This window comes from Schistocerca serialis, chromosome 2 (assembly GCF_023864345.2).
Source record: "Schistocerca serialis cubense isolate TAMUIC-IGC-003099 chromosome 2, iqSchSeri2.2, whole genome shotgun sequence".
Taxonomy (NCBI): Eukaryota; Metazoa; Arthropoda; class Insecta; order Orthoptera; family Acrididae; genus Schistocerca; species Schistocerca serialis.
Genome location: NC_064639.1, coordinates 692,305,646 through 692,318,839, shown reverse-complemented (window position 1 = coordinate 692,318,839; position 13,194 = coordinate 692,305,646). Strand labels below are relative to the sequence as shown.

The 13,194-nt window shown below is 40.2% G+C and overlaps 1 protein-coding gene across 1 annotated transcript in view; it reads left to right on the top strand.

Annotated features, from left to right (window-relative positions):
- Positions 1-947: 947 nt before the first annotated feature.
- LOC126457824 (mitochondrial chaperone BCS1) overlaps positions 948-13,194 on the top strand; it is a 39,709-nt gene continuing 27,462 nt past the window's right edge. Inside the window, exons 1-3 of the mRNA XM_050094452.1 lie at positions 948-1,375; positions 1,731-1,870; positions 10,762-10,956. Coding sequence (XP_049950409.1) covers positions 1,053-1,375; positions 1,731-1,870; positions 10,762-10,956 — 658 coding nt within the window. The 5' untranslated portion in view covers positions 948-1,052. The remainder of the gene's footprint in view (positions 1,376-1,730; positions 1,871-10,761; positions 10,957-13,194) is intronic.

The following is a 13,194-nucleotide window of genomic DNA, read 5'->3' as shown; positions in this document are numbered from 1 at the left end:
CTCCTGCTTGGTCTTGGCGTTTCTTGATCACTAAGAAAGCCAAGTAGATCAAAATACCATAACGTTGGCTGGTATATTGGATCTACTCCTACACCAGATCTTCTAGATTTCTGAACTTTGGATAACTCTTTTCGGTAAACAGTTCGCTGACAGACTAATTTACTTGACTTGCCTTCATGAACTCATCTTTCAGGAAAGTGTAAATAGCTTCACATGTGTTGGGTATTATTTCACTCAATGCTTGTTTCGATATTGTAGATGAAAATTCCAAATCATTGTAGCTCCTTCCTGTTGCTAGGAATCTTAATGTTACTGCCAGGCGTTCATGAGGAGAAATTTCCCTTCTCATACAAGATTTTTCTCATAATATGAGGGGTTACATGCTTTAAGAGATAATTATAAGTTTCGACATCCATCCGCAAATAATTTCGCCAGTTCGCAACGAAATTATTTTTTTTTTTTTTTGCCGTTTCTCTGTTTGCCGAGGTGCCAACTGCCCGCAATTTTTCAATTAGAGCATTGTATGCTGCTGTCTTTTTGTCTCGGTCACTATATTCTTTACTTTTAATCTTCCACAAACATGGGTGGTTTCTGTATATTGCAATGAATTCACTTACAAACTCTCGAGAACACTGACGAGTATCAGCCATTTTAATGCCCTGTGCACACAAATACAAACAGCTGTTTCGCGCCAGATTTGCGACGATCTCCTGTCCACACGCTCCAACTTGTCTGCGCAGATGTGGTTTGAACCGACAGATTTGAGAGGTTTCGCTCAAACCTCCAACTCCAACTTCCAGGTTTGCACACACCTCAGGTTGGTGCAAATCTTCTGTTCACACGCAACGATCTGTCTGCGCAGATGTGATGTGCGCAGACATTTGCGCAGACAGATCGTTGCGTGTGGACGGGCCTTAAGGTTTCTAGTGATCGACAATCGACATCGATAGCCGATGCTTGTTTCTAGGTATAGGTTAAGATTTTGATGCGTGGTGTTTTACTTGTTGGGAACGTGGTTTTGTGAAATATTTGAATCTGAAGAAGTTCTGAACATGACTTTAACAGATTTGTTGTCAGGGTTATCCGATAACCCATATTTTGGGGCTGGTTTCGGTTTGTTTGGGGTGGGAGCAGGTGCCGCGGTACTAAGGAAGGTGCTTCAGGGAGGTATGATTTTATTTCGGCGTCATTATATGATAACATTGGAAGTTCCGTGTCGTGATAAAAGTTACCAGTGGCTGCTCCAGTGGATAACAGAAAAAGGCGCTAGACAAACCCAGCATTTAAGTGTGGAAACTAGTTTCGAACAAAAAGATACAGGTCAGGTTAGAACCAAGTACGATTTTATACCCAGCGTTGGAACACATTTATTCAGGTGAGTTCAGAAGCTTGCACCATAAACTGACTCGTTTAACATCATTAGATGATTAATGGAACATGTAAGTAACTAAATATATCGTCCAAGATCTGCCAGTGGACAGGCAAGTTCAGTAAAGAAACAGGTTAACTTCAGATTCTTACTTTGTAGATACCTAATAAATCACCAACAACAGAGGCACTTCCTATGCAGAAATCAGAGCACTGAGATTGTTTTTCATTTGTTGGCAGTACCATTACTTATTATTTACATAATGCAAGTTTATTAGGCGTACTTTGATTTTTGTTTTGTTTCGCTGATCTGATGGATACACACAATTCATTGCTTTATTTCCTTGCCTTGTTTCTGTTAGATACCAAGGAAACTGGATCAGAGTAGAAAGAACAAGAGAGCAACAAACTCTTGACCTGCATATGGGCATACCTTGGGAAACAGTTACACTCACAGCATTTGGAAAAAATAAAGGCATGTTCTTCAGTATTCTGGAAGACGGTGAGTCTTAAGGATCCAGTAACAGCTTTTATGTTCAAATTAATCATAAGCTTCAGGTAATACATAGAATCTTTATGTACAAATATATACCTGCTCATGCCTTCATACACTAAATTCATGTATCAAAGTTGTAAGTAAAATAAGGAAACAGATAATTTTTACAATTGTATTAACGTGAACATTAACTTTTAAATAATAGATTTCAGCTATCAGTCGTCCGTTGGAATATTTGTTGGCAGATCTAGATTTCGGCTAGCAACTAGCCATTCTCAATGCACTATCCTTTTTCTTTTTTCAATGCATGTAATGCCTGTTGGTTGGCTTTGTACACAGTTCATGGAATCACAGTTGAGTATTCCATGAACTGTGTACAAAGCCAGACAGGCATTACATGCATTGACCAAAAAAATAAAAAGGATAGTGCATTGAGAATGGCTAGTTGCTAGCCGAAATTTAGATCTGCCAATAAAGATTCCAAAGGACGACTGATAGCTGAAATCTATTATTTACAAATCAAAATAACGGTCACTGCATGCAACAGCCTCTGAATGGAGGGTAACCTGATGAATATTAACTGCATAAGTTTCATTATATTGACATAGGCCTATGCAATACATTTTCCAACTCGTCAGTAAAAATGCATGTTTTCTTTCTTGATCCATTTCTGTGTTAAAATTAGAAAAAAAAAACCTTGTAATTGTTATATTGTTTATAGCTCTGGTGATATTCTTTCTGTGGTTCCCTAATCCTAGTATAAGAGCAAAAGCATTCACTGGTGTATCACCTAATGTAGGAACCCATATTAGTTTAACCTATCATATTGTGTATATAAAGTTAGGTTCTTAATTTTTAAAAATATGTAATTTTGTTTTGCAGTAGGGAATTGTAATAATTACAGTACTAAAATCCTCCATGATTAGTTTATGCTTGATAGTACATCTCTCTCCAGCCCCACTATAGTTTCACACCGCATTGCCTGTAGCATTTGTCCTTAGTTGTTGTTCATGTCTTATTTCAAACAATGGAAAATCCAGGATGGAGTGTAACAATATTTTGAAAATGAAAATGGGTCGACAGAAGTGTCCGATACCACACGTCAGCTTTGACCCGTGACGTAAGGGTGTTGTGGTGTGTGATGTCATGACGGCGCGGAGTTTGGTTTGTGAGTGAGTGTGGCGTGTTTGTAGATGTCGTCGTGTTGTGGTTTGTTGTTCCCTCTGGTGGTATGTTCAGGGTTTTCGTTTCTGTGGTGTAATGGGCTCAGTTTGCTGTTGCTCATTATCCAGTATTGTTCAAGTGTGTTTGTAGTGGAATTCGTTTCAGTGTGTTAACGATTTTGTGGTTTTGTGTGAAGGTTAATTTAGTGTTGTTCGCTGTACGTTGTGTGGTATCTTTATTAAAGTTAATCAGTTTGCAGCTTTTCGGTTTAATTGCCGAGGTTGTCAAATGCTGTATTTGTGGCGAAGAAATGAAGTTGGCTAAAGTTCTGGCATCTCGGACCGGGGACGGTTATATGTGACGCTGTTGGAAAGACGACATTTGGCGTTCCATATGGCGCGGTACCTGGCTCGAGAAGTCTAGGTTGGGCATGTGCGAGATTGTACTGGTGACTTATTATTTTTGTTATAGATCCCCACACAGTTTTTGTGCGCATGAGACTGGTATGAGTGAGAGGAGTGTGCTTGATTGGTTTTCTTTTTGCCGTGAAGTGTGTTCAGAGTTCATTAAGTACAGGGGTAAGCTGGGGGGGGGGGGGGGGGCATGGGGTTGTTGTGGAGGTGGATGAGTCACAGTTTGGGAAAAGGAAGTATGGGAGGGGTAAGTCTGTGGTTGGTCTCTGGGTGTAGGGTGCTGTTGTTTCGGGAGGTGGGTGTTCTGAATGTGTTTTTAGGGTTGTGGAAGGGAGGTCTAAGGCTGAATTAGTGGGGTTAATTGAGGAGTACATAGAACCGGGGTCCACAGTAGTTTCAGATGCATTTTCTTCGTATAGGGGGTTGGGTGAGAGGGGATTCCATCATTTAGTAGTTAACCATATCTTAGAGTTCTAAAATTAAGAGACGGGGGTTGCACCAATACAATAGAGGGGATGTGGGGGGCTGTTAAGTCAGTTCTTGGGAGGAGGAAGAGGCACTCTTCCAGCCTTCAGTCTCATTTAGATGAGTACTGGTGGAGGAAGAGTGTCCCTGAGGGCTATTGTGTTTTTTGGGTTTTCTTAACGGCTGTCAGTAAAATGTATAGGCCGAAAGTGGTTGGTTAGGGTGGTCTGGGTAGGTGGGTGGGTGGCTGCGGCTCAGGGTGGTTTATTTCGTGTTAAGTGTTTGTGAGGGGGAGTGTGTTGGTTTGTGTTTTAGGTGTGGACGATATATTTTTTTGAAGTTTTTGTTGAGTTGTAGAGTGTGATTGAGATATTTTTATGTTGCATTTGGTTTTTGTTTGTGGGTTTTTTATTTTGGGGTGAGGGAGGAGGTTGGGTTGATTTTTGGGGGGGGGGGGGTTGAGGTGTGGGTGGGTCGGGTCTTTCTTTTGGTTGACTATTTTGTGTCTAAATTTGTTTATATTTATATAATAGAGGGAAATATTCCACGTGGGAAAAATATATCTAAACACAAAGATTATGTAACTTACCAAACGAAAGCGTTGGTATGTTGATAGAGACACAAACACACACACAAAATTCAAGCTTTCGCAACCCACAATTGCTTCATCAGAAAAGAGGGAAGGAGAGGGAAAGATGAAAGGATGTGGGTTTTAAGGGAGAGGGTAAGGAGTCATTCCAATCCCGGGAGCGGAAAGCACGTCTGCTTGTGTCTGTATATGTGCGGATGGATGTGTGTGTGTGTGTGTGTGTGTGTGTGTGTGTGTGTGTGGGCGCGCGCGCGCGTATACCTGTCCTTTTTTCCCCCTAAGGTTAGTCTTTCCGCTGCCGGGATTGGAATGACTCCTTACCCTTAAAACCCACATCCTTTTGTCTTTCCCTCTCCTTCCCTCTTTCCTGATGAAGCAACTGTGGGTTGCGAAAGCTTGAATTTTGTGTGTGTGTTTGTGTTTGTTTGTGTCTCTATCAACATACCAACGCTTTCATTTGGTAAGTTACATTATCTTTGTTTTTAGATATATTTGTTTATATTTAGTTTGTCCCCACCCAAACCCCCCCATTTCCCACGCTTGTCCTGTTAGTGTCATTAGGCTTTTTGTGGAAAGTGAGTGTGTGTGTGTGTGTGTTTTTTGATGTATTTTCGTCCTCTTAGTGTGTACGTAACGACTTTATTTGCACCATATTGGAATCGTGGTTTATTGTCATTTCCACCATATTTGTGACATCATGGGTCAAAGCAGACGAGCAGGATCGGATGCTTCCGTATTTCCATGAAAATTGCCACTCACCATATAGCGGAGATGCTGAGTCGTAGATAGGCACAACAAAAAGGCTGTCACAAATATAGCAGTCTCAGACCTCAGTTGCCTCAGACTGCAGTCGTGTGTGTGTGTGTGTGTGTGTGTGTGTGTGTGTGTGTGTGTGTGTGTGTGTGAGAGAGAGAGAGAGAGAGAGAGAGAGAGTTGTGTATGCATGAGTGTGTATGTGTGTTTGTCATCTATCTTTGGCGAAGACATTACTGGCCGAAAGCTATATCTGTGACAGTCTTTTTGTTGTGCCTTCTGCGACTCAGCATCTTCGCTATATGGTAAGTAACAACTTTCCTTTTCACAATAGTGTTACATGCTATATTTCACTTCACATATCATTTTAGGTGTGTATAGCAAAATGTATTCCCAGTAGTCATCAACCACAAAAACAATAATATCCTAAACATGAAAGCCTATTATGACATATGACTGGTATCATTATTTGCACTTGGTCTATACGTAGAAGAATAATTTCACAATAGCAACCAAACATGAATCAGCAACATTCAAAGCAAAGCAAGTGAATTGAGACATAAGACTGGTATCATTATATTTGCTTACTCTATGTGTTTGAAATAGATGCCGCAGTACCCACCAGCTATTGGAAGGGAAACTAGGGTCATTGGAAGCATTCAGTTCCACCGTCTGCTTTGACCTGTGATGTAATGGTGTTGTAGTGTGAGATGTCACTGTGGCACTTCTTGAATTTGTTCATGTTTGTGGATCTCATGTTGTTGTATTTGATGGCGCCCTCTGGTGGTAGATGTTGATGTGGTCTTGGGTTCATTTGAATCTTGGTAATCACTATGGTAACATGGGTTTATTGTGTGTGTTGGCCAACCTAGGTGATTTTGTTGGTAAGTAATTTTGGTTTTGATTTTATTCTATAGTAATTGTGATGCTTTGTCTGTTTTATTTTCATGGTATTTGTTTTTTGTTTTGATTGATCTAAAGAATATGGGGTTTTGGATTTTTGAGTTGTTGGGGTTGTGGTTTTGGAGCTGTTTTGTGAGTTACGTAGGTTTGTGACGTTTGTAGTTTTTTTTGCTAGTAGGTTTTGAACTATAGAAGTCATTGATTCTACTTTCTGGAATTACAAATGGTGGTTTTTTGGTATCCTGGGCTGTAGTATGAATATTTGTTTTGGGATGGTGCAGTGTTTTGTATAGTTTAGTTTGTCCCTGCCATAAACCCCATTTCCTGCGGTTGTCCTGTTAGTTTCGTTTTATTGTTAGGGTGAGGCATTCTTGTGTCATTTTTGTTTTTGTTCATGTTTGGTGGCATGTGTATGTAGTGCTAAATCATTGCCATTTTGTATATGTTGAAAGTAGGCACTTCCGCCATGTGGATGACATCGTGGGTCAAAGCAGATGGGTGGAAGCAGACACTTCCATAATGCCAGAAACAATATTCTCAAAGAAACCAAATAACGTGCCAATATGATTATATCTTTAACTTCAGTTTACCTATTTAAATGAAGTTAAATCCATTACATTCACTAAACATACATCAATATATTTATAATAAAAATCCAAAAACACATCCTTACAGGATACTTTTCTGTAAAAAAATGTAGTGCAAAAAATCTAGACTATTGGGAAAGACAGTTCATAAAAACACTATTCAGTATACAAAGTAAACAATAGAAAAAATGAATACAACCAAAAAATATACCTAACCATAACTTTCTCTCAAACAGTAACCCTTACTAACCCTGTTGCCCCCCACCACCACCACGACCATTCAGACCTGCATCCCGCCATCCTGATTTAGGTTTTCCATGATTTCCCTAAATTGCTTCCGACAAATGCCGGTATGGTTCCTTTGAAAGATCATGGCCAACTTCCTTCCCCATCCTTCCCTAATCTGATGGGGCCGATAACCTCTCTGTTTGATCTCCTCCCATGAACCAACCAACCCATCACCACTAGAACCACCGTCACCACCTGCTGCCGCAGCCAAATAATAGCCCTTCCAACAACCATACCTACCTTCCTACAACAAAAGAAATTAAAATTATGTTAAGAGAATAAAAAATACTCATTTCAAAATAAACACTAAAAAAAAGGAAACAGGAAAAAATATAGCACTTCCCTTCTCACCATCCCAACCAGTCGATAACTGGATCATCACCAACACATGTTTTGTGGGTGCAAAACCACATGAATGAGCAATATCAAAAATAACAAGCTAAATAAACATTATCGTCGATCGTCAGCCTACACATTTTGGCCAGGTTTGCAAATTTTCTTTGTAATAGCACTACATAAAAACATTGCTGCTATGGGAAGGAGCCATTTTAGTAATTTTGATAGGTTTTCCTCATCATTTGCTTCCAATATGTCCCACCAACACAGTCTAACACTGAAGTGAAATTATGGTACTCAGCATGTCATCTCCTCCATCGACATATGGCTGTTAACTACAATGTCAGGTCCATCAAACAAACAACATACACAACAACCTTTTACAGATAACGCCACATCCAACAACTTTTCCTGATACCAAAATTTACAAGAGTTGCTCCAAAATATCCTCTTCTCACATGTCAACTTTCAGGTACTTGTCACACACCAATACATCTTTATGTTAGTGGTAAAAACCACTATATAACAAACAAATAAGTTCACCCAAATACACATAAATGCTACAATTTCCAGTGGACTCTATGAGAACAGATAATCTGGCAAGGAGATACCATATCTCCAAAGTTTTTATCAGAGAAAATTTCCAGGTTCTGAAACTGTGCAACCAAAAGGATACATCTTAATGCAACATCGCTGAACAACGTGCAATATGCTCATGGCAATATATTTGCTTGTAGTGCAGATAAATTTCACAGGAACTTAATGGAACAAATTTGAAAGTACGCTTGAAAGTCAGTTAGGAAAAGATAAAAATAGTGTACCATGATCAAACAAAAAATAGTAGAAATTAATAAAAAAATGTTTAACCAGTTACTGAGTTATTTCATTGAGACCAATAATTCAGATGTCAAAAGAAATAAAGCCTAGAGTTGTTTTGGTAAATTTAACAGAGGATTTAAAACTATGCTTCTGAGCTGAAATTAAAGCAGTTTTGACCTGCTGCAGTGAGATGTTGAGTATTAATGCACAAATCATTTTAAAGTGAGGATTTCTCAGTGAGCTTTAGAAGGATTTCTGTTATGTCAAGGGAGACAGGAAAACAGTCAAATTTATCAGGGAGCAGACTGGATTGGAAGATACAGTTAAGACTAACAGAATTAATATTTGTTTAAGTGGAACACTTATCCAGGTGAATAAGTTGAAGGTGGACCAAGGAAGTTAGTTGACAGATTCTTAGAATTTAGAAAAGGTGAAAATGATGTTCTTATGGAAGCTGGATTGACAGCATGCATGGGCAGCATGGCATGTATGTAATGGCATGCAGAAATGAAGAGGGGCACATCATTCAGCAGTTTATTTCAATATCATGTTGATGATTGTGTCATATTTTTGTTACTAACCCTCCTCAAAATTTGATTGATATGATATTTTTACTTACAACAGAATACATACCATCCTTTTTTTACATAAGGATGTACATCAAAAGTAAAGACACGTATGCATTAATGCCACTTTTGGTACAGTATATTGTCACTGTATAGTAGAGTCAATGAGAAAAGACCTTTGACAGTTCCATTGCAGTGGGTTTGGTGTGGCCACTTCCCTTGATTTTGATAGACAATCAGGTAAAGTGGTTTTGTAGGTCTCTCTACGACCATGTCTCAGTGTCATCACAGTTCTGTAGATGACAACTGTTTTCCCCAGCAGCAGTTTATGCTTCACAATTGAAAGCTGACACCAGTATTGCTAGCTGGCCAGGGATCTACTCTCACCCAATGTACTATAGCCTTAATGCTCATGTTAAATTTTTACTTTATACCGAAAACATGCTTTCCATCAAACTTCAGAACGTAAACTTTCTGTTTGTGAGTTAGATGGCATGTTATTCTTGGACTGCAAAACTTTGTAAAATGAAGAAATGGTTCTCAATCCTGTCCCCAAAGGTCACTAAATATGGAAAGCAGGTGCACCAGGACATTCGTTTTCTGTAAACAAGTGTTTTATATTCTAGTGGCTTTTTCTGGATGTATAGACACTCCTATCTTCAAAATAATTTCTTTCATGTTTGGATGGCTTTGCCTTAGGAGTGAAAAACCTGTTGCATTGGATTAAAAGTAATTCCCAAATGTTAAAAATCATAGTCTAAGGCCACTTCGAGATTGTGAAAATTATTGAATAAGAATGGTGTCATTTAAATTATGTGGCTGACAGTGATAGATTTCCATGGTTTTTTGAATTATTGATGGACAGAGAGTGGGGGGGGGGGGGGGGGGGGGGGGGGGTCAGTGACATACATGCACAGGCAGAAAGAGAACACTGGCAATATCTTTTTTTTATGTCTATATTAGATTTTGGAACAGAACAGTTGGTTGTGGTGAGTGACTAATCTGTAACGTAGCCTGAGGTCCAAGTTAGGTTGGAAGGTTGCAGTTTGATTGTGAGTTGTTGAAGAGTAATGAAATTCTGTAGTGATTCTCAGATGATACCCTGCCATTACTCCCAATAGTCATACATTTTTAAAATTACAAGTATTGATTAGATTATGTGCTGAACTCACATGCCTTTATCAGAAATGTTGCTATGTGGCAGTTGAAAATATTGTACAACCCATCAGCATTGCCCTGTAATTGTATCAAGTCACCTAATCAATTATAAAACTAATACAGTTACTGGGACATTGTACAGTCATCCTTATTTTAGCAGAGTATCATGACTTCCGTGGAAATATTGGAATACGAGGTTTTGGGCGGTGACGTTCTTGTCATCACTTTCAAAAACATTAATACTGTGAAATTATTGAGACCACATTACACAGAGGGGAGGTGTGCCATTATTAGTGGGTGCATAGCCTGTGTTTTGTACATTACGTAGTTGTGTTTATGTACCTAATAATCACCCCCCCCCCCCCCCCCACCCACCCACCCACACACACACACACACACACACACACACACACACACACACACTCTCTCTCTCTCTCTCTCTCTTTTCCCGTAGTGTGTCTAAGAATTTCATATGTATGTGCCATAAATCACTCGTGTCACCACAAGTTTAATTTCAAAAAGTTAACCAAAGGAGAATGACAGCATTTGAGACTTAAGTTCGACGGTTTCAGTGTAACCAAATTCAGTCATTCTTAAAACTTTTGAGTGGCTATTATAAATATACACCCTTTATTAAAAAAGCAGAAGGCAGGAGGAGGGCTGATATTAATAAGCTTATTGATAGCTGATAAATTAGATATTACAGTAAATATACTGTACAGCCAACATTGTTCAGTCTCTGAAAAAGTTTGTATACTATAGTCTGTTGTGTATCCACATCATGGAGTACGTATTTCTTGGTGAGATAACAAATGTTTCATTAATGTGCAATTTCCTTAATCCAGTTTTTGTCCAGCTAGGCAGATGGCTCTCAGACAGCATGAAGGGAAAACTATTATGTACACTGCTATGGGAGCTGAGTGGCGGCAGTTTGGGCATCCACGGAAAAAGAGACCGCTGAGTTCTGTAGTTCTAGATACTGGAATAGCAGAAAGAATACTCAACGATGTGAAAGATTTCATTGGAAATCCATCATGGTATGGAAGCCGAGGTGAGAAGTTGACTGGCATAACCTGTGTATGTGGTTAATTGTTTATAACTTACAGACTTTGCACATGTTCTTTTTGTTTGGTGACTGAGATTTTTGTTCTTAATTATATTTACCACACCAGCAATACCAGAAAAGCAGCATTCTGCAGCCCTCCCCCCAAATATCTATGTCTCTCCCTCTCCCCCTCCCTCAGATCCTCCCCCCCCCCCTCTCCCACCACCCCCTGGCTCTCCCCCCCCTCTCCCTCTCCCTCCCCCCCTCCCCCCCCCCCCTCCACTGACCTCACCCCCTCAGCTTTTTTTTAGAATTACAGAATTTAGTTGTGCCCGTACATGCTTAAGTAATTAGTATGTAATTTTACTTTCTCGTATTTTTCTTCATGCTATCCTATTTTCAATGTTCCACATGTGATGATTAGAAATCAAGCAGTTTTTTTCTTCTAACAGATGCCCTTCATGTTACCCTGTTTCTATACTGTCACTGTAACCATTTACAGAGAACGTATGACACCTTGTCTAATCCAATTAGCGGTGTAGACACTTCTTTACGGTACAGTGATCGGCCACGTGCATTCCAGTTGTTCAGGCTGTGTGCTAAAGACTGTTTCATGTGTCAGTCCTCAGCATAAGCAGCCAAGGATGGTAAAAGCTGCTGCCTTGTTGTGTTCAGAGGCCCAAAGAGCTGATGTTTGTTAAGCTTGAAAAATTGCAAATATTGAAGTCAAGATAACGTTTTTAAAAGTTTCTCTTTACTTTTAAGAATTTACTAAGATTTTATGGTCACATAATATGAATAGGTCGTAGCAGGGGAATGCACTCAGCTGTTCAGCAGTTATTCCTGATAGGGTTTTAACAGTTCACCTTCAGGAATAGTTAACAAATTATGATCCAGAAATATACAGAGTCCAGAAGGCACTGGAGTAGGAATGAAATCATCACAGCAGAAAGTTTCTAATCTGCTCTGACTGTGCCGTACAACAAATCTTCCCAGTAGAGAAAATGTTCTTCAAACCATCCTACATGAGATGCAAAATGAAGGCAAAGAGATGGGGTTACTGGGTGCTGGGACACCTGGGGATACAGGGAAATGATGCAACAAACGAAGTGGCCAAATAAGGATGTAGAAGTGGTGTAATTCAGTGTACAGTCCCCCAGCACGCTATCACCTCATTGTCTGATAGAAGAGACACACATTAGTGGGAGAATAAATGGTTCAAAGTGGTAAACAAACAGTGGTCTGTCAGATTAAAAGTGTGTGCCGGACCGAGACTCGAACTCGGGACCTTTTGCCTTTCACGGGCAAGTGCTCTACCGTCTGAGCTACCCAAGCATGACTCTCGCCCTGTCCTCACAGCCCTACTTCTGCCAGTACCTCGTCTCCTACCTTCCAAACTTTACAGAAGCTTTCTTGCTAACCTTGCAGAACTAGCACTCCTGGAAGAAAGGATATTGCGGAGACATGGCTTAGCCACAGCCTCGGGGGATGTTTCCAGAATGAGATTTTCACTCTGCAGCAGAGTGTGCGCTGATACGAAACTTCCTGGCAGATTAAAACTGTGTGCCGGACCGTCGTGCTTGGGTAGCTCAAACAGTAGAGCACTTGCCCGCGAAAGGCAAAGGTCCCAAGTTCGAGTCTCGGTCCAGCACACAGTCTTAATCTGCCAGGAAGTTTCATATCAGCGCACACTCCGCTGCAGAGTGAAAATCTCATTCAGTGGTCAATCAAATTGACCACCCAGGCATGGCAGACCTAATGCCAACCAGACGGATGGAAGTGATGCTCACCATGCAAATAATGGGGACACTGTCCATTGATATAGTTCCCTCCTTCAGCAGGAAGATCTGTCATTGTGTGGTGCTTGTAGTATACCACTTTTGATGCAGTATGTTTTAACTAAATGTGTGTATATGTGGACATAAGGGCGACCTCGGTTTGGCTGGAGCTCTGTCCCCCATCCACACTGATGACGACCGTGTAAAAAATTTCAGGATACTATTAAATGTCGGGCCTCGTCCCTAAAGTTTTGGGAAGAGTAAATCAATGAGCTCTGAGTGGAAAGCTTCACTAGCAGTTTAGCATTTTTATTGATTGATTTTAAGTGTTGTAATTTAGTGCATCATAAATTCAATTCTTACTACTGATAGGTGGATTTTGATGTGCTTGTATTACAAGTAATTTAGAGTCTGAGGACGAGCATTGCCCCCCCCCTCCCCCCCCCCCCCCCCCCCACACACACAC